We start from the raw sequence: 19,133 nt of genomic DNA, 5'->3' as shown, positions 1-19,133 counted from the left end.
GACACGCTTCACTGTTGAGAAACCTATACTACATATTCTTTACCTACAAAAGCAAAAAATCTACTTGTATAATAGGGAATCATGTTTGTTCTTTATAAGACGTTCATGACAGTTGTACCATGTCAGGTCTATTCGCTGCTATTGGACCAGGTCTCTCTTGGAAAAGAGATGTTATCTCAAGGAGATAAAACCTGGATAAATAAAGGTCAAGTAAATCAAATAAATAAATGTGCGGTATTCAGAATGTTGCTCCCTCTTAAACGCACCACTGTTGTTCTCCCGCTGTGATGTTGCGTGTATGGATGACCACTCACTGTCTCTAACCATTGAGAGAAGCTATTCACATTACAATTGTTGATTTCTTAAGACACCCCCGTTCTATAACCCAAACCATGGTCTCAGATGTAGATAATGATGCTACCGGTCTTAGGTTGGATGAGGATTGAGTCTGTGTGTGAATCTAAGTGTGTTATTTGTTTGACCAGGTGAATGTTCATGTGTGTACAGTATATATAGATGTAAGATCTTCATTTGAGCCAGTTTGCTACAACAGGAAAATAATCCTGCAGCAACAGGAAATGTGAATTATTATTATATTATAATTAATGGACATTTTTTGGGTTGATACAAAATCAAGTCTGACATTTCGAAGTGTAAATGACAAACTTCAGAAGCCTACAAGCACTACAAGTGCAGGAAAGTTGCAGGAAAGCTATTCTGCAACAGGCTGATAATTAAGACTCTGTGTATATCTACATCTGAGTATGTGTTGAGGTCACTGGGTTTAAACTGGGGTCAACTGTGGTTTCACACCCCTCACTGTGTGGGATACCCTTCAGCATGACGGAAGACCGCAAGACAACAAGCGGAAACGAAAACACAACTTTCTGTTCAAGATGTGATGCAACTTCTCATGCTACTGTTCAGGAAAGAGTGACCATAGAAGGACAGTTCATCAATAGCGTGTTGTATATTGAATATGTATAGTTTTAGTAAAGTTGTATATTTTATGAAAAAAAATCATTTTTATATATCTATATACTTTCTTTCAAATATATATATATAATTGGTAAAAACAAGTAAATTGTTGGTGGAATCAATGTTAAAGTCTTCTCTCTATACTCTGTCTAGAAGTAGGAGTCAGAGGCTCTGTATATAACATATATTTTTTTCAACGTTCTGTCCCCCCCCAAAGCTATTTAAATACATTTATATTATATATATTTATAATATTCCCTTTGGAAACCCAAAGCAAATGTTTTGATTATGAAAAAAGCCACTAGTGTTGGTTAAACATTCTCCAAATATAATAGATAGCACAGTCAGTCCGTGAGACGGTCCCAGGATAGATGAGTTCTCCCCACGTGGTCTCCAACATCAAACTCTGTCTCTGGGCACAAGTGTTAAACACAATGCCAGGCAGAGTGGAGAGAGGCCTGTGTCAGTACTGTATCAGTATGTCAGTTCTATGTCAATACTAGGTCAGTACTGTATCAGTATGTCAGTTCTATGTCAATACTAGGTCAGTACTGCATCTTTACTCCTGTGTTCAACGTAGCTGATCTCTGTAAGAATATTTTGAAAGGCAACTGAACTTTCCGTTTGGAACGAGATTCATCCTCCTCTTCTTCACACAAACTGGGGATCCTTCAGAGGCAAACAATGAACAGGAGGGAAAGAGATGGAGGGACAGAGAGAAGAAGAACGGCACAGCGAAGGAAAGGTCTGTGGGATAGGTTAAAGGTGTGACTAAAGGAGCAACTCAAGCAGTCACAAATCAAATGTTCTAATCGGAGCTCATGCGAGATACTGTTCTGCAAAGAGTTTCTGTGCCTCTTTCAGAGGACTCATCTGATAGGTTGTGAGATGGGGGAGGGACTTCATAATTCAGTGCAGTGCTGAGAGCTGCATATGAACGCAATCACTGAAACGTTCAGACACATCAGAATAAAAATAAATGAAAAGCAGCGACCTAAAATGGAGTTGGTTTAAAACTGGGGTGGTCTATCCATTTTTCTCTCTCTCTCCCTCTTTCTTTCTTTCTCTCTCTCTCTCTTTCTCTCTCTCTCTCAGGGCAGGGGTCAGCTCTCCAGCAGCTGTTTGAGTGCTCGTTCAATGTTCATGCGGTGTCCCACCCGCGTCACCCCCAGCTCAGCAAAGTCGTCCTTGGTGAGTGCTGGCAGGTGCGATCCCTCAATCTCATGCTCCTGAAAGCCGGCCCTGTGCTCCCCCAGGTGGATGCTCTCCAGCCAGTCTCCAACGTCGTACTTGTTCCACAGGTGGAGGGGCTTCTGGTGGAAGGGCCTGAGGGCCAGGAGGGGCGAGCCCAGCCCAGGAGAGTGAGAGGGAGACGGGGAGCGGGACCGGGCGCTGGAGCTCCTCATAACAAAGCGCACTTCTTTGGGCTCATGGGGCAGGCTGAGGCTGGATGACTTGAGGATGGTGTGGGGCGGCGTGGTGGGCGAAATGGGTAAGCCGAAGCCTGGGAGTCGACTTAGGGGGTCACCCCGATCTGGGGAGCCCGAGCCGGGGCTTGGGATTCGGCGTGTTATGGGGTAGCGGCTGCCGGGCCGGATGGTGTAGGAAGTGCCGTAGCTTCTCTGGGAAATGGTGTGGAGCTCTCCTAGACTGCTGAAAAGTCTGGAGGAGAGAGAGAGAGAGAGAGAGAGAGAGAGAGAGAGAAGGAGAGGGTGTTTGGGAGGGAAAGAGGTTGAGAGGGATACAGAGAAAGCAGGCGCAATGAGATGTAGAGAAAGAAAAAGGAAAAGAGATATTAGAACAATGTCACAGCCATTTGATCTGTTGAGCCTTTGAAACATCAAGCCACTGAGGGGCTGCAGGGTTAGTGACCATTACTGAGAGCAAGCTAGTTAAAATCACAGCAAGATCAAAAGCTTCATTGTTTTCAACTACTCAGTTAGTTTGTACATGGCTTAAAGGCCTTATACAAGATGGTCCAACCTTTCTTGGGGTCAGGAGAGAGGAGCACTGCAGAAAACACAGTTGAATTGGAAAACTAAGGAACTGGAACGTTACAGAACCAGAACATGGCAGAACATCTGACAGAGCAGAAATGGGTTCTATCCACCAATTCCCTCTGTAGTCGCTTTCTCTGTTCTCTCTCGCTTCGATCTATCCAGTTGCTGGCATATGGTGTGCAAGAGAAACGCGTGCTGCATACTGTCTAGCTAGTGGAAGACGATCAAGCAACACTTGGTGGATCCAGCTCATTCTGACAGAGCAATCACTGAGAGTATCTGCTCATCAATCTCTTTCTATCTCTCACTCCCTTTCTCCCTTTCCCTCTCTCCTTCATAAATTACTTTAGTGAAACTTAATTCCGTCTTATTGCCAATCAAGTTGTCCACTCCGACATAGAGCCCTCATCAGCATTTGCCTGGATCCCATCGCTCAGTTTCTCTGATGTCCATTCTAAACCCCACTGAGACTCCAGTCTCACAGACGGGGACCCAGAAGCTGGTGCAGTTTCACCAATGGCCATTCTTGGTCCGCAAAAACACTACAGTGAATACTGAATACTGTAGTATTTACTCTAGTGTTGTGGACATGATTGCAGTACACTGTCGTATGTACAGTTTACTATAGAATAAATACTGTAGTAACTTTTTTGTTGTAGTATATACGATAGTATTTACTGTAGTGTCTTTGCAGACTGTAATATACTGTAATATTTACTGTAGTTAGTTTGCAGACATTACTGTAGTATTTACTACAGTATTTAAGTGTTTTTGTTTTATTATCTTCGACATAGCAGTGGTGGCTATCTCCTTGAGGAAAACTACTGGACCAAATACTCAAAGAGCAAATGTTCCATAACCTGTAGGTAGGTAGGACTGAGGTCTGAACAGATAGTTCAGAGCTTCTGCTCTTTTCTATAATATGTAGGGAACATTATCATTTCTCACTTATGGGTTTCTCACTGGGTGGCACGAATTGAGATATGCAAATGAAATACTGTAGCATATACTATAATAATTATTGTTTTTGCGGACATTACTGTAGTATTTACTGTAGTGTTTTTGTAGTCTGTACTATATTATTCTACATGATCGAAGGATACTAGAGTGTGTAGTATAGTATTCTACTGTATACTACAGTTCACTACATAATTCTATAGCAAGTACTACAGTATTCTATAGTAAACTGTAGTATTTTTCATGTGGGCATGCGTGTGATTCTCTACTTTACGTCTTTTCTCTACTCATTCGGCAGGCCAAGAGAACAGGCTACTCTGACGAATGGTGCTTTTTTAATAAAGTCATATCAAAGCGGAATCAATGTCTGCAAGATCAAATAATGTTTTTTTTTTCTGCCTCAATAAATATAGCTCTGATTTGAAGCTATGAGGGTATGTGGTGGAGGGGGTTTATGGTTCTGTCCTGTCAGAGGAACATAATACAAGCCTACTGTAAACACCAACAAATGCCAGGGTTAAAGGATAATTGTTCAAAACCTGGCCATGTCTTTGACCGCACACACAAGCATGCACACAAATAAAAGCAGTGAACATGATTTCCTTGTGTCAGCATATTTTGGGTCCAAAAAGCTGACCATGCATGTAGTAAGAGTAAGGGTCATGTCTTTATAGCTCTACAGGAGAAACAGGTAGGGCTCTGTATGGGAGAAAAATGGTCTGCTCTGTGGCTAAGAAAGGAGAGAGCTATGGCAGCTACAACACTAGCTCAGTCCTCACACCGTAGATGATGTGCAAACTACCATATTTATACCATATCCCAGTGCTTTCCCTGAGTCTCACTCTGGACTGTACCCTGTGTACACAGTTAGATCACTTTAGATAGTAATGGTTTGATTATTTGTCTGTATTTGACCCAGATAAAGCACCGTACAGTGTGAGACCTGAGGGTTTTGAGGTGAAGAACAGCCAAAACCACAGGAATGACTGGAGAGACTAAGGGGTTAAGGGGAGGGAGGGGTGGAGAGGTGAAGAACAGCCAATACCGCAGGAATGACTGGAGAGAGTGAGGGGTTAAGGGGAGGGAGGGGTGGAGAGGTGAAGAACAGCCAATACCGCAGGAATAACAGGAGAGAGTGAGGGGTTAAGGGGAGGGACGGGTGGAGAGGTGAAGAACAGCCAATACCGCAGGAAAAACTTGAGAGAGTGAGGGGTTAACGGGAGGGAGGGGTGGAGAGGTGAAGAACAGCAAATACCGCAGGAATGACTGGAGAGGGTGAGGGGTTAAGGGGAGGGAGGGGTGGAGAGGTGAAGAACAGCCAATACCGCAGGAATAACTGGAGAGAGTGAGGGGTTAAGGGGAGGGGGGTGGAGAGGTGAAGAACAGCCAATACCGCAGGAATGACTGGAGAGGGTGAGGGGTTAAGGGGAGGGAGGGGTGGAGAGGAGGCGTGGTGGAAGAGTTCAGGGGGAAATGGAGAAGTAGGTTGGTTTTGGGGACAGGCAGGGAGGTGTGTGGGAGTGGTGGAGGACAGGGTGGAGTTTTCAGTCAGTACCAACATCCATGTGTACTTGCGATTGCGTGTGCATTTGTGTATGTCTTTGTGTGTGTGTTGGGAGAGTGCTGTGTGGTATGGGTTTAGGAGGTGAGACGGTTGGTAGCTATAGAGATGGGCGGAGTGAGGTGACATGAGCTCCATGCGCACTTACACGGTCGTCTTGCCCTCCTGGGCGTACAGTCAGTTCTAGACCAATCAGATCAGAGCAGCGGGGCGGAACATGCAAGGTGAGCAGAGAGAGAGCAATGGGAGAGAATGTTAGCATCAGTCCATGAGACATAGCCTGCTAGCCACACCTGGCTCTGCTTTAGACAACTCCTCTGGCCATGTCAAGCCAATGTATGTGTTTGTGTTAGTATGTGTGGATGAATGGTGCCCGTGTTTGTCGGTGTGTGGTTGTGTTTATGTGTTTTTGACATGACAACGACAGCAGAGTTGAGGAAATCAGAACCAGATGAGTCCAGCAGGCCACATGAGAGAGAAATGAGCACACTATTCACATCTCAAACACTGAATAAAAGGATAAAGAATACAAACCAACAGAAAAAACAACAAAATAAAACAATGAGGAACAGGATGAATGGCAAGAGTCTCCTGACTCTGTGTGTTTGTGAGTTTAAACTCAGATTATGGAGACTCATAGTATTGTATAGTAGAGTTAAGCAATAAAGCCAGATTAGCCAATATACCACGGCTAAGGGCTGTTCTTATGCACGACGCAACGTGGAATGGATACAGTCCTTAGCCGTGGTTTATTGGCTATATACCACAAACCCTCGAGGTGCCTTATTGCTATTATAAACTGGTTAACAACATAATTAGAGCAGTAAAAATACATGTTTTGTCATACCCGTGGTCAGCCAATCAGTATTCAGGGCTGGAACCACCCAGTTTATAATAGAGTATATACTATAGTGTGTGATGACTCGTCAGTGGACAATGAAATCCCCAACACAATCACTGATATCAAACAGAAACATATGTAACATAAATAAAAGATCAGAGAAGAACAGGAGACCAAAGAGCCCAACTCAAACAAATGACAACCAGGATTTTCTGAACCAGCCAAAGCTATGACAACATAGCATGAGTGGACATTATTGAATAGATGAATGAATTGTACATATAGCACCTTTGGCAGCATGGATACATTTGAATGAGACAGACATGGACTGGTGATAAATGTATGGAGCAACACAGAGTGAGTGTACACACCACAGAAATCAAGCGAATGAGTTCTGCAACTGTGTGAAGTGGGTGAAAGAGAGAGAGAGGAAGAGAGAGAGAATAACGATGTGCATAATTTGAGCTTTTCCTTCCTTTAAACTGAACAGAAAGAAAGTCTGTAGAAATAGAAATATCAGATGACGTTGGGGGCGGGACGATGCAGGGAGGTTGATTTTGACTGGAAAAGGTCAAGATTAGTCAAATTAACTGAGACGGAGGAGTGGGCCAATCAGAACACTCTGTCACATGACACATATGACATCACGCTATCCTCTGACATCACAGGGAATGTAGGTAATGTCAGAGTCCAGCTCTGGGATTGGTTGAGTTGACGGGATGTGATACTTCAAACACATGGTGAAATATCTAACTAACACATTTGCTTTGCTGGTACGCTACATGACTAACCATAACTACTCTATAGAATGCTATAATAGTAGTGTCCCTCAGCACCTTATCTGAGAACATTGCTGAGCTTCATGGAGAGAGAGATGAGGCGAGCTTGCAGGCCGCCACTACTGTTCCTATCCACAACCAGGTCAGGGTGGTACTGGTGGTCATAATTGGTCCTCCTGCTCAGTAGACAAACAAAGGCATCAGGTCTGCATCTCAATAGTCCTAAAACCACTTCCTTTCTTCACCTTGCCTTCCTCTTCCCTTCTTTACTTCATAGTCACCGCATCATATGAAAGAACTGGACAGGTGAAAGCGAATTCCAAGAAGCCATCGCCTATGTTGCGCTCACCTGTTCAGATCAATTCAATACAGATGAAGGAGAGGTGGTGAGGAGAGGAAGGCATTTTAGACTATTGAGATACATCTGAAGACTCCTGAAAGAAGACTGTTGCTGCTAATAAGGTTGGTTAACTGAGCCTTACACTAACTACATCTAAGCTATTTGATACTGTATAACCACTATCACCTACATACATCATAAACAATCATGATCAACATAAGATCTAATATACTAAAATAAGTAAGCCCAAACTAGTAAAAACAACGAATGCACAGTATTTCAACAGCAGGCAACGGTTCATCCCACTGTATCTCTGCTGATGTGCTTGAGCTTGAAGTTGATTTGTCAGGTGAGGGGAGGGGGCACGATCATTCATTTAGCCCAATCTCTCCGAACGTTGAAGGGATAGTTCACTCCAAAAATATATCAGATGTTTTTATACCTAAAAAGTTGAGCTAAAAGTCATATAGTTTATGCCATTTATGTAGATGATATTGTGTAGAGGATGTTATATATGTGCAGATCCTGCTATTGTATATGCATTAGGAGAAGTCTACAGTCTCGCGTATATTTGGTATCTGACAGACTAAGATTTTTGGGTTGTACTATCCGTGTAAGCAGCCAGCAGACCATAGTGGAAGGAGGGAGTGAACATGGGAGCTGGCAAAGACGAGAGAGATGAAAGCAATCTAAGGAGGGAGTTGAGGTACTGTATATGTTAACCCTAACCACAGACATAGGATCAGATTAACCTAGCACCAACCCGAATTTAAAGCTGGAATCCTTAATGGTGACACTGCCAAGTCTGTTTGTGATATTACAACAACGAAGAAATGACTGCAAACAACGAACACTGTTTTATTGCCTCAGATATCATTGCACGGTGATAGAACAGCAGAACATGTACTGCAATTGATTATAGCACGTTGCGCGACCCTCCTCACCTCTGCCTGTCAGCAACCCAAAATGTAACACTGACAGTGGGACAGACACTGGTGCTGTTTCCCCTACTGCAGATTCCATCTTTAAAACATTTTGGTGTTAAAAAAACGAATTGATCCTTTATCAGTGGTTAGAAGCAACTTTTACCCACTCCAGCTGAGCATTGCACGTAGGAGAGAGGGAGGTGTGTGTGTGTGGGGGGGCTGGCAGGGTCATAGGTCAGGGCCTAAAGGTCAGAGGTGAGAGTGTGTATGTGCGTGAGATGAGAAGAAGCATTCAGGAAGTGCATCCCTCCAGGCCCTGTGTTACCTTGTTTGCACCAACCGACCAACCCTGCACATATACACACACACATATGCACACACACGCACACACACACACTGTTTTTTATTGAGTGAGATTTAGAGCTGATTTACTGACTAGATACAACAAAGGTGACTATTGATAGCAGGCCAATGCTGTCACCATGGAAACAGTTTAGAACTCAGCATGTTTCAGGTGGTCTATAATCTCTATACTGTATGAGATTACATCATATAATTATTTGAGATGATCTGAAGGTTACTCAGTCTAGACCTAGAATTGTCAATGAAAGAATGTAATGTACATTGGAGAGAATCTTTAAAACTCCAATCAGTTACTGAATATATATATACTTTACATTATAATGGTGGCGAGATCCAGTACTACATTCCTACAGTACATAGGTTATACATGTATTATATTTGGAATTATAAACTGGGTGGTTTGAACCCTGAGTGCTGATTGGCTGACAGCCGTGGTATATTGGCTGACAGCCATATACTACGGATATGACAAAACATGTATTTTTACTGCTCTAATTACATCGGCAACCAGTTTATAATAGCAATAAGGCACAAGGGGGTTTATGGTATAAGGCCAATATACCACGGCTAATGGCTGTATCCAGGCACCCTGCGTTGCGTCGCGCTAAGAACAGCTCTTAGTCGCGGTATATTTGCCATATACCACAACCCCTGTGCCTTATTGCTTAATTATAACATTTAGTCATGTTTTATGGTCCTCTACAGGAAGTGATTAATTAGTTAGTGTACGGTAAGCCTGATGTCTAATTTTATTGGTCGAAACATCAGGAAGTGGATCATGCCAACAAGGTAACAACTCATGGCGGTTTGAGAAATAAAATAAACAAAATCGGTAAGTTATTTCATTCCCATGGGGTTAGGAAATGAATAATACAATGAGTTTGGGTTTACCCTAGTGGCTATAAACTTAAAGTTTACTCGTACAATCACTCCTTGTAACATCTGTAGGAATACAAAGGACTTTCAGTAGAACAATGAAAGAACAAAAAACGGGAAAAAAACAGAATCCTCCAAAAATGGTGTGTCGTACAATTACTCGATCGGTTCCACAGCAAACTGTCTAAACGTAACCTCAACCCGAATCCTATGATCTATTATCTCACCTTTCTGTACCATCTATGCTGTACCAGAGAGGAATGGGGATTGCTAATGAAAGGGCCTGTTTGCACTAGCATTGCTAAGGAAAGTTAATGCTAACATTGTAGCATTGGCTAGGCATGTCTTCTATCCTCAGTCTCTCTTACTTACCACCGCAGTTTGCTGTGCAGGGGGAATGGTGGCAGTGGCATACTTTATAATGGGAGAGAGCAAACCATGCACAACAAGGCCAGCAGTGATAGTTAGAATGTAATATTTACAGATGTTTTTGAATCCTTTTAACCTTTAAACTGAATATGAAGCTTTTTGAACAGCTGAGTGGATATGTGAAAGCTGTGTAGCCTAATGGAGCCTTGCTTTAATCCACCGAAGAGATTCTTAATTACTTAAAGGAAGGGAAAAAGGTATCTCAGAAGTACTTGAATAGGGCCTAAGATTGGTTTGGCCATGTTCAGTTAGCCTCCCTCTCTCCTGTCTTACCTGGCACCTGTCACAGGGGACTTCCTCCCAGGGTCCAGCGATGCTCCCAGTGGCTCCTCCTCCCCCAGAGACCTGGTATCCTTATTCAGCTGCTGCAGTCTGGAACTCAGTTCCCCAATCACCGATGGTTTGCCTCCCTCCTCACCCCCCAGCCCTAGCCCCAACCCCCTAGACTGCCAAGACTCCCCATCCCTAACCCCACCCCGGGTCCTCGCGCCTCCATCTGATCCCCCCACAGCTTGGACCTCCTCTGGAAGAGGTAGCGGGGCCTCCCAGGGCCTCCCACCAGACCAGATATAGAGCCTGACCCCAGGCCTCCAGACCCAAGGCCTCCAGACCCAAGGCCTCCATGCCCCAGCCCTGCCCCTCCGGCCGCTGCTGCAGCAAGAGCAGCTGCCTGCTGCTGGGATAACAGCTCGCTGTCAGAGCTCTGCTTTAGCAACGGGTCCCTGAAGGTTACCGGGCCTTTACTGCCTCCGATGTGGGATTTTAGCCTGGGCTTGGGAGGCACTGGTGGCTTGTCGAGCACAAAGGTCTGCCCGTCGGCATAGGAGGTATGTGTGTCGGCGGGCTCACCACTCTCCGAGGACAGAGTGGACATGCTGGAGACGGTGGACACGGTGCTGGTGGTCTCCAGGTGGTGGTCTCGCTCTCTCTCACTGGAGCTGCGTGTGTCTGCCTCCTCCACACCAGAGTCTGCTGCTGAACCAGACTCAGCCAGCAGGGCTGGAGGATGGGGCTGGTCTGGGTCCGAGGGCTTCCCTGAGACGACTGCTCCTCCGGGGGAAGGCTGGAGAGGAGGGCCCTGAGGCTGGGTTGGGGACAGGCTGGGGGTTGGGGTGGTGGTGGAAGGGGTGAGGGGAGTAGGGGTGGTAGATGTTGTGGGGGAGGTGACGGATTTAGACTGGGGTACAGGGGTCCCCTGGGCTTGGGCTTGGGCTTGTTCCAGTGCTTGTGCCTTGGCCAACAACCCGTTGGCGAACTCATCCGGAGGTGGGAGCACCCCGATCTTCTTCAGCTCCTCTCTGGTCTCCTCATCACTTGAGGACAGCATGGCTGGAGGTAGGTTCACTGTGTAGGGCTCCACATCTTCCTCTGAACTGCCCTGGGCCAAGGTAGCCTGGGCTGGGCTGGAGGGGTGCTGGGCCTGGGGCTGGGTCTGGGGCTGAGAGGCAGAGGGGCTGGGCGATGGAACCCGACTGAGGGAGGGTTTACTGGGCTCGGTGGCTGTGGAGGTGGGGGTCTGCTCCAGCCCTGGTTCCAGCCCCACTGCCTGGCCGTTACTGGTGGCATGGACCATGATTAGTCCAGCCGTCTTCTGTTGGGATGTGTCCATGATACTGATCAACAAACTCTTCTTATCCTCCGTTCTCCTCTCCTCCTTCCTCTCCTCTACTCTTCCCTCCATCTCCTGGCGAAGCAAGGTGGGTGAGGATGCTCCCCACTGGGGTTTACCAGCCTGGGGTGACCCCGGACTCCCATCCCCATCCTGAGGCTCTTTGGTCTGGCTGTCGATGAAGAGCGAAGCCCCCTGACTTCCAGCCCCAGCCCCAGCCCTTTCCTGTTTAGTCCTGGGCTCAGGGCTGCTGGCGGGGGACTGGGTCTGGGAGGTAAGTGCCCGCTCTCTTGCGGCCAGCGCAAGAGCCAGGGGCGAGTTAGGATCCAGGGGCTTCCCTGTGAGTGGGTGGATGAAGGTAGTGCCACCAGGTGAGGGACGCAGGGCCAGGGCAGGGGGTGGCAGCTGGCCAAATTCTCTGCTGAGCAGGCGCTCATCGATGGAGCGAGATGTGGTGTAGGAGGGGGCCTCAGGGACAGACCCAGACCCCCCCTCCATTGTCCCCACCGACAGGAAGACTGTTGATTTCCTCCGTTCCTCTAGACGGCGCTCTCGATCCTTCACAGCGCCAGCGATAGCGGCAGCGAACGGCCCTTTCCCCTGTAGCAGGGCCTCTCCCTGGAGACGCATACGCTCGCGCTCCACCATCAGCTGCTGCTGGTAGTAGTCGGCCCGGCTGGTGTGTGTGTGGCCGTGGGTGTGTGGCAGTCGACCTGAGGGGGAGGGCTCTCGGGAGTGGGCGGCAGCCAAGGCGATGCTGGCTCTCTCCTGAGCGTCCTCCACCTGGAGGGGTAGAGATGACAAGAAATTAGAAACTTCAACTTCAAAACAAACTTTGTTCACTTGCTACAGTAACAGCTAATAATCAGAATAAAGAAATCAACAACTTAACCGACCTGTAGCTGTTTCACCAGAGGGCTCTTCTTGCGCTGGGGCTTGGTGGGCGTGTACAACCCAATACTAAACTGGCCGACATTGGCGTACGGGTTGTCAATCACCCGTCCTTTCCTTTTAATTCGCTCGGGTGGTGTAGCAGAGGCAGAGGGGCGGGGGATGTCGGTGGGCTCCACGGGTAAGTGGGAGGAGTCTTGTAGAATAATCATTGACCTTGTCTTCTTCTGGCGTTCAAGATGGGAGGACTGGCGGTGCGATGGGTCGTAGGGCCGGTCCAGGTCCAGGGAGGAGGGCTTGAAGCTGGAACGACCTCCAGGATCATGACCTTGACCTTGACCCCTGGCAGGGGGAGGAGGGGGCAGAAGGAGGGGGAGGGCCAGTGTCCAGGTAGTAGAGGGAGGGGGAGGAGGGGGCAGTCTGGGGAGGGGGCGGGATAGAATGGGAGTGGGAGTGGTCTCGGAGGCTGTCAGTCATGGAAGAGCTCCGGGGGAAACGGTGTTCTCCAGCCAAAGCCGACAGTCGGTCCTCCTCAGTCGCACCTGGAGAGGTCAGGGGGCAAAGGACAGAGAGAGTTAGAATGTCTAAAGTAGTACAGAGATTATGCACTATAGTTGCCAAGTTATTGACTAGGTACTGTACTAAAGGTGAAACGTGTTACCGAATGACTTGGTCCTGGACATCCCTCTAGGCAGCTGCATATGAGCCCTCTCTATCCCTGGGTGGAGCCCACCATGTAGTGCCATGCCCTGCCTCTCAAACAGCGACTGAAACACACACACAGACACACACACACTCACAAAAAGGTTTCAGACGCATATTTTATACAAAACAGTATGTATGGTATATGAGTATGTGGGAGGGTATATACTGTATATGCTGATGTTATTCTGCGGCTTGTAGGTCTCTGTTCCAGAATGGCTGTGTGTGTGAATGTGTGTGTATGTGTGTGTGTGTGTGCGTGCGTGGGAGAGAGAGAGAGAGAGAGAGTGTGCATCAATGTGTTTCTGCACACGTGTGTCTATGTGAACTCACACTGATCTCTGCTGATGTGATTCTCCTGCCGGTAGGTCTCTGTTTGACAGTAGCAGCTCTGTAGTCGGCCTCTGTGGGCTGGGAACGTAACGTCAAATGCTCCTGGGGCGCCAGCATCTCATCTAGTCTTTCTGTACAGGGATCACACGGACAACACAGTCTGAATAAAGCTACACAGTTCGGACCAAGATACTTTCTACATGACAAATTGTGAGTGTTTGCACACAATGCACAGCTCCTAGTCCCTGTCAGACATCTAGAAACTAGAAAATGTCACAACGCCACACAATATCAACACAACCATGCAGGTCTACCTACACATGTTCAAATATATTTAGAATTGACAGTTACACCATGCACATCACACAACTAAAGAACACTTCACTATGTTGGATTAGAGCACAGGAGGTTGGTGGCACCTTAATTGGGGAGGACGGGCTTGTGGTAACGGCTGGAGCAGAATCAGTGGAATGGTATAACATCTATCAAACACATGGTTTGATGCCATTCCATTTGCGCCACTCAAGTCATTATTATGAGCCGTCCTCCCCTCAGCAGCCTCCACTGGATCAGAGGCACGGGGTACAGCGTCTGAGTCTATAATCTTTGTGAGCCTCAAGATTGAGGAGCAGGTTCTGACTGACTGACTCAGAGCTCAGTGCTCACGCCGTGCCGGTGCTTCATCCATGAACAGTGTGTCAGGCTGTGATGCTCAGAGAGGTCATGATGATGCCCCAACAGGTCTCCACTCAGACTCACCTCCTCTCCTCCTCCGGACGGAAGCTTGGGAAAAGAGAGGACAGAAAATGTGGGTCAGGATGTGTGTGTGTGTGTAAGAGAGAGTGAGTGAGTGAGTCAAAGAGAAAGGAAATATCAAAAGTTAAGAAGAAAGACAAGATTATGCTGTCAGAGCTAAAGACATGTTCTAAATTGTGTTAAGGCAGGAAGCATATTTTTATGAAAAAGGTGAAGTGAGAGAGAGAGAGAGACAAAGACACAGAGACAGAGAGAGACACAGAGAGACAGAGTGGGGACAGAGAGAGACAGAGAGAGACAGAGTGGGGACATATGTGTGTGAATGTTTGCATCTGTATTCTCACACTCACCCAGTTCCTCCAGTTCGGCAGTCATGGACTTGGAGCGCAGCGTCAAGGTGGTGCTGGGGGCTCTTTTGGGTGGTGGGGGAGCTGTGGAGAAAAGGCAGGGTGAAGATGATGATGTTGAGGGTGAGGAGGAAGGCTCCTTGGCCCTGCTGCTCAGCGCCCTGCGAGTGTGGCCCAGCCGAACGCTCCATCCTGTCTTCACAGCCTTTCTCTGGTCAGCCTGCGGAAAGCTGGACGACTTGTTCAGGCTGCGGGTAGACACACTCTTCTTCATCGTACCTCTCTCTTTCCCTCCGTCAAACACACAGACACACTCACACTCACCACCCCACTGAACACTTCGGTGGGGAGTACATTGTGCCATGCGGCCTTGGCAGAGGAAAAAGTTGTAGATCCCACAGCTCAGAAATCCCTTGATACACTACCAGCACACCACTCACACCAGTCCGAATACACACATCTCCTCTAACCTCCAAAAACCTTGTAAAGCCTACTAACTATTGCAAATCAGTTCACTATTAATGCTGCACCAGTCCACAACCAATACCAAACACCTACATATTATTACTATACTATCCAGTCCACATCCAAATAACAGGAGAAAAGCTGACTGTTAACATGCTACAATACAATCCCTCAAAACAGATAGCCCATGCCATCACAGCGTCAACTACTACAGTGCAATACCTCCCGCTGTGCTACATCGCATGTGCAGCTACACATGATCACAGCTAAAATACACCGCACAGCCTATGAAATCTATGCTGCAGTCCGCCACCCAACACACTGTATCATCTGAACATGTTAAAATACAGCAGCATACCTCCCAGTCTCTGCACAATACAATACACCTCATTCAACATACTGTCAACCAGCCAGTCCCGTCTCAATACACCACTGTGGAGAGCAACAACAGATCAGCAGAACATCTGGATGCCACCACAGCCTGGCTACACTGCTACACTGAGCAGCTAGAAATCTGATCTAATCTAGTCCATACAGTATCACTTCATCACCGGTCAGCATATTCATGTAAAGTACGGAGAGTGAGAGAGAGCGCTAGAGAAAGTGTATTGCAATGCTTAATTCAAGCACGCAGCATTGTTGCTATGGTTACCATGGCGTTAGCAGGGTTTGACGCAGAGGCTTGTGTGTGAGAGAGATAGAGAAGGGGGGGGGGATTGCGAGAGTGTGTGAGAGTGTCTGCAGAGTTACAAACTGCAGAGAAGGTCCCCTTGGAGCAGCCTGTTAGAGTATTGAACACAGCTTAGAACAGCTTAGAACATCACAGAATCACCAGGCAGAGCAAAGCCAGCTCAGCAGAACCCCATGGGGTGGTTACATCTCTCAGATCTGTCTACCGTCTCTGCCCTGTCCATTGCCCCCTCTCACCCCCCAACACACATTGTACACGCCTGAGTCCTCTAGAGTGACGAGAGCATGTGGGGACTTCTTCATGACCAACTCATTTCTCCAGAGGAGGCTGCTGAGGGGAGGACGGTTCATAATAATGGCTGGAACGGAGCGAAATGAATGGCATCAAACGCATAGAAATCATGTGTTTAATGTTTTTGATACCATTCCACTTATTCCGCTCCAACCATTACCACGAGCCCTTCCTCCCCCAATTACGGTGCCACCAACCTCCTGTGCTATCAGCTCAGTATACTCAGGTTTAATATTGTTGTCACTGTATAGGATCAGATTAGTTCACTCACCTGCAAAAACATCACCAGAAGGAGAAATATTCCACATTTCTAGTCAAAAAAATAGAAGCTCTTAGAAAAAACAACATGCCGGATGTACAAATCATCCTTAAAAAACAAAGTGGTGGATATGAAAATCATCCTTAAAAAACAATATGGTGGATATGAAAATCATCCTTAAAAAAGCAGGTCTGTCATGGTCAGTTCCACATGGACCAGTGTACTGTCTCTAGTAACAGGAGGACTATATATTTGTAATGACTAGACGATTCACAGATCACCAATCACTGACTGACTACTCAAAGACCTCCATATCACAGCTACCACTCTGCTGCTCTCTTTCATTTATCTCTCTCATGTGTGTGTGTGTGTGTGTGTGTGTGTGGAGGAGCGGGGGGCACATACTGGCACTAAGACAGATCTGCTATCTACTGTCCAGATGGAAGTAGGTCAGAGCTATCTGTCTCTCTCTCTCCCACCCAAGGAGACACACACAGAGACACACACAGAGACACACACACACTTTCCCGAGGTTGTAGTAGCAGGAGTGAGTGGGAGATGTTTTGCAGAGAGATGATGAGATGCCGTTGACATGGAAACCACATGAATTTACAGTGTGGCAACGTGGTGAAATCACCTTGGTGACGGGAACATACAGATCCTACTTCCATACATCTAGTGTCAACTGCCATTTCCATGACAACATACTAATACAGAAGCTGTCATTTAAGAATCAAATGGCAATGTGCTAAAGATCAAATACATGGAGCAGCTAATAATGGGACACCGGACTGGAGGAAGAGGAGATTACATCTGCAATGAGGGACAGGCAGTAGTGGAAGTCCCACTTTTCACCCTGTCCACTCCAGAAGGAGGCTGCATACCATCACAGGAGGCTGCTGAGGGGAGAACAGCTCATAATGATGGTCCGGGACGGAATAAATGGAATGGCATCAAAAACCTGGAAACCACGTGTTTGATGTATTTGAAACCATTCCACTTATTCTGCTCCAGTCATTACCACAAGCCCGTTCTCCCCAATTTAGGTGCCACCAACCTCCTGTGATAGATACTCAAAATAGGACTCATGTAGACACATTGCTCACCTTTCTTGCGGACTACCTCCTCAGACTCATGGTTTGCGTGTGACAGAGACCACCTTCATCAGCAGGCTGTTGCCCCCCTGTCTAATCAGAGACACCACTTGCTTATGGCCCACCTTCACCACGTTCACCCCGTGCACCTGGAAGACACAAACCCGAACGCACACGCGGCACATATAAGGCACAAACACACACACATGCACACATGGCTGGAGGTCAGACAAAGAGCTGAGAGGCAGTGGCGGTAGTCCATGGGGTTGGAGAGTAGAGGGGATATGGTTACCTCTATGAGGAAGTCTCCTGTCCTAAGCCCTGCCCTCCAGGCCACTCCCTCCACATCGACAGACTCCAGGTACTGGAGGGCAGGGAATGCTGGTGTTGGGGTGAACTCCTCAATGGGTGTCTCAGCTGGGAACACAGAGAGAGGATGACTTGATTTAGATACAGAAATTGACAGATGTTTCAACACAAGAAACACACATCTCAGAATATTCCACAAGGTATACTCACTGAATCATGAGAGATACACTCCATGACCAAAACTATATGGACACCTACTCGTCAAACGTCTCATTCCAAAATCATGGGCATTAATATGGAGTTGGTCCCCCTTTTGCTGCTATAACAGCCTCCACTCTTCTGGGAAGGCTTTCCATTTTATATTGTAACATTGCTGTGGGGACTTGCTTCCATTAAGCCACAAGAGCATTAGTGAGGTCGGGCACTGATGTTGGATGATTAGGCCTGGCTCACAGTCGGCGTTCCAATTCATCCAAAAGGTGTTCGATGGGGTTGAGGCCAGGGCCCTGTGCAGGCCAGTCAAGTTCTTCCACACCGATCTCAACCAACCATTTCTGTAGGGACCTCGCTTGGTGCACAGGGGCATTGTCATGCTGAAATAGGAAATGTCCTTCCCCAAACTGTTGCCACAGGGTTGGAAGCACAGAATCGTCTAGAATGTCATTGTATGCTGTAGAATTAAGATTTCCTTTCACTGGAACACAGCCCCAGACCATTATTCCTCCTCCACCAAACTGTACAGGCACTATGCATTGGGGCAGGTAGCGTTCTCCTGGCATCTGCCAAACCCAGATTCGTACATCGGACTTCTTTATGGTGAAGCATGATTAATCACTCCAGAGAACGAGTTTCCACTGCTCCAGAGTCAAATGGTGGCGAGCTTTACACCACTCTAGCCGGTTCTTGGTATTGTTCATGGTGATCTTAGGCTTGTGTGCGGCTGCTCGGCCATGGAAACCCAACCAACAGTTCTTATTCTGACGTTGCTTCCAGAGCAGTTTGGAACTCGATAGTGAGCCGTTGTTGTTCTTAGATGTTTCCTCTTCACAATAACAGCATGTACATTTGACCAGGACAGCTTTAGCAGGGCAGACATTTTACGAACGGACTTGTTGGAAAAGTGGCTTCCCATGACGGTGCCACGTTGAAAGTCACTGAGCTTTTCTGTAAGGTCATTCTACTGCCAATGTTTGTTGATGAGATTGCATGGCTGTGCCCTCGATTTTATACACCTGTCATCAACGGGTGTGGCTGAAATAGCCAAATCCACTAATTTGAAGGGGTCTCCACATAGTTTTGTATATATAGTTTACATTCTGTCTTAAGAAAAACCCAC

At 47.0% G+C, this 19,133-nt stretch overlaps 2 protein-coding genes and 1 long non-coding RNA gene across 3 annotated transcripts; all 3 read right to left on the bottom strand.

Annotated features, from left to right (window-relative positions):
• Window positions 1-1,256: 1,256 nt before the first annotated feature.
• Window positions 1,257-5,713, bottom strand: LOC135564533 (SH3 and multiple ankyrin repeat domains protein 3-like). The gene is made up of 2 exons (XM_065009776.1): window positions 5,645-5,713; window positions 1,257-2,640 (listed from the first exon to the last, which is right to left on the bottom strand). The coding sequence occupies exon 2, from the start codon at window positions 2,382-2,384 to the stop codon at window positions 2,082-2,084; it is 303 nt and encodes a 100-aa protein (XP_064865848.1). The 5' UTR covers window positions 2,385-2,640; window positions 5,645-5,713; the 3' UTR covers window positions 1,257-2,081.
• Window positions 5,714-10,477: 4,764 nt separating this feature from the next.
• On the bottom strand, window positions 10,478-14,273 carry LOC115118916 (SH3 and multiple ankyrin repeat domains protein 3-like). Its single transcript, XM_065009938.1, has 6 exons — window positions 14,252-14,273; window positions 13,586-13,716; window positions 13,212-13,317; window positions 13,071-13,092; window positions 12,556-12,970; window positions 10,478-12,442 (listed from the first exon to the last, which is right to left on the bottom strand). Exons 1-6 carry the CDS (start codon window positions 14,271-14,273, stop codon window positions 10,478-10,480), a joined length of 2,661 nt encoding a protein of 886 aa, XP_064866010.1.
• A 71-nt stretch (window positions 14,274-14,344) lies between these two features.
• Window positions 14,345-17,631, bottom strand: LOC135564534 (uncharacterized). The gene is made up of 3 exons (XR_010461120.1): window positions 17,501-17,631; window positions 14,692-14,772; window positions 14,345-14,368 (listed from the first exon to the last, which is right to left on the bottom strand). It is a non-coding gene; the product is annotated as an uncharacterized LOC135564534 (long non-coding RNA).
• Between the last annotated feature and the right edge of the window lie 1,502 nt (window positions 17,632-19,133).

Source organism: Oncorhynchus nerka, linkage group LG25 (genome assembly GCF_034236695.1).
Source record: "Oncorhynchus nerka isolate Pitt River linkage group LG25, Oner_Uvic_2.0, whole genome shotgun sequence".
Taxonomy (NCBI): Eukaryota; Metazoa; Chordata; class Actinopteri; order Salmoniformes; family Salmonidae; genus Oncorhynchus; species Oncorhynchus nerka.
Note: the sequence above shows the minus strand (reverse complement) of the source record. Positions and strands in the feature narration are given on the sequence as shown.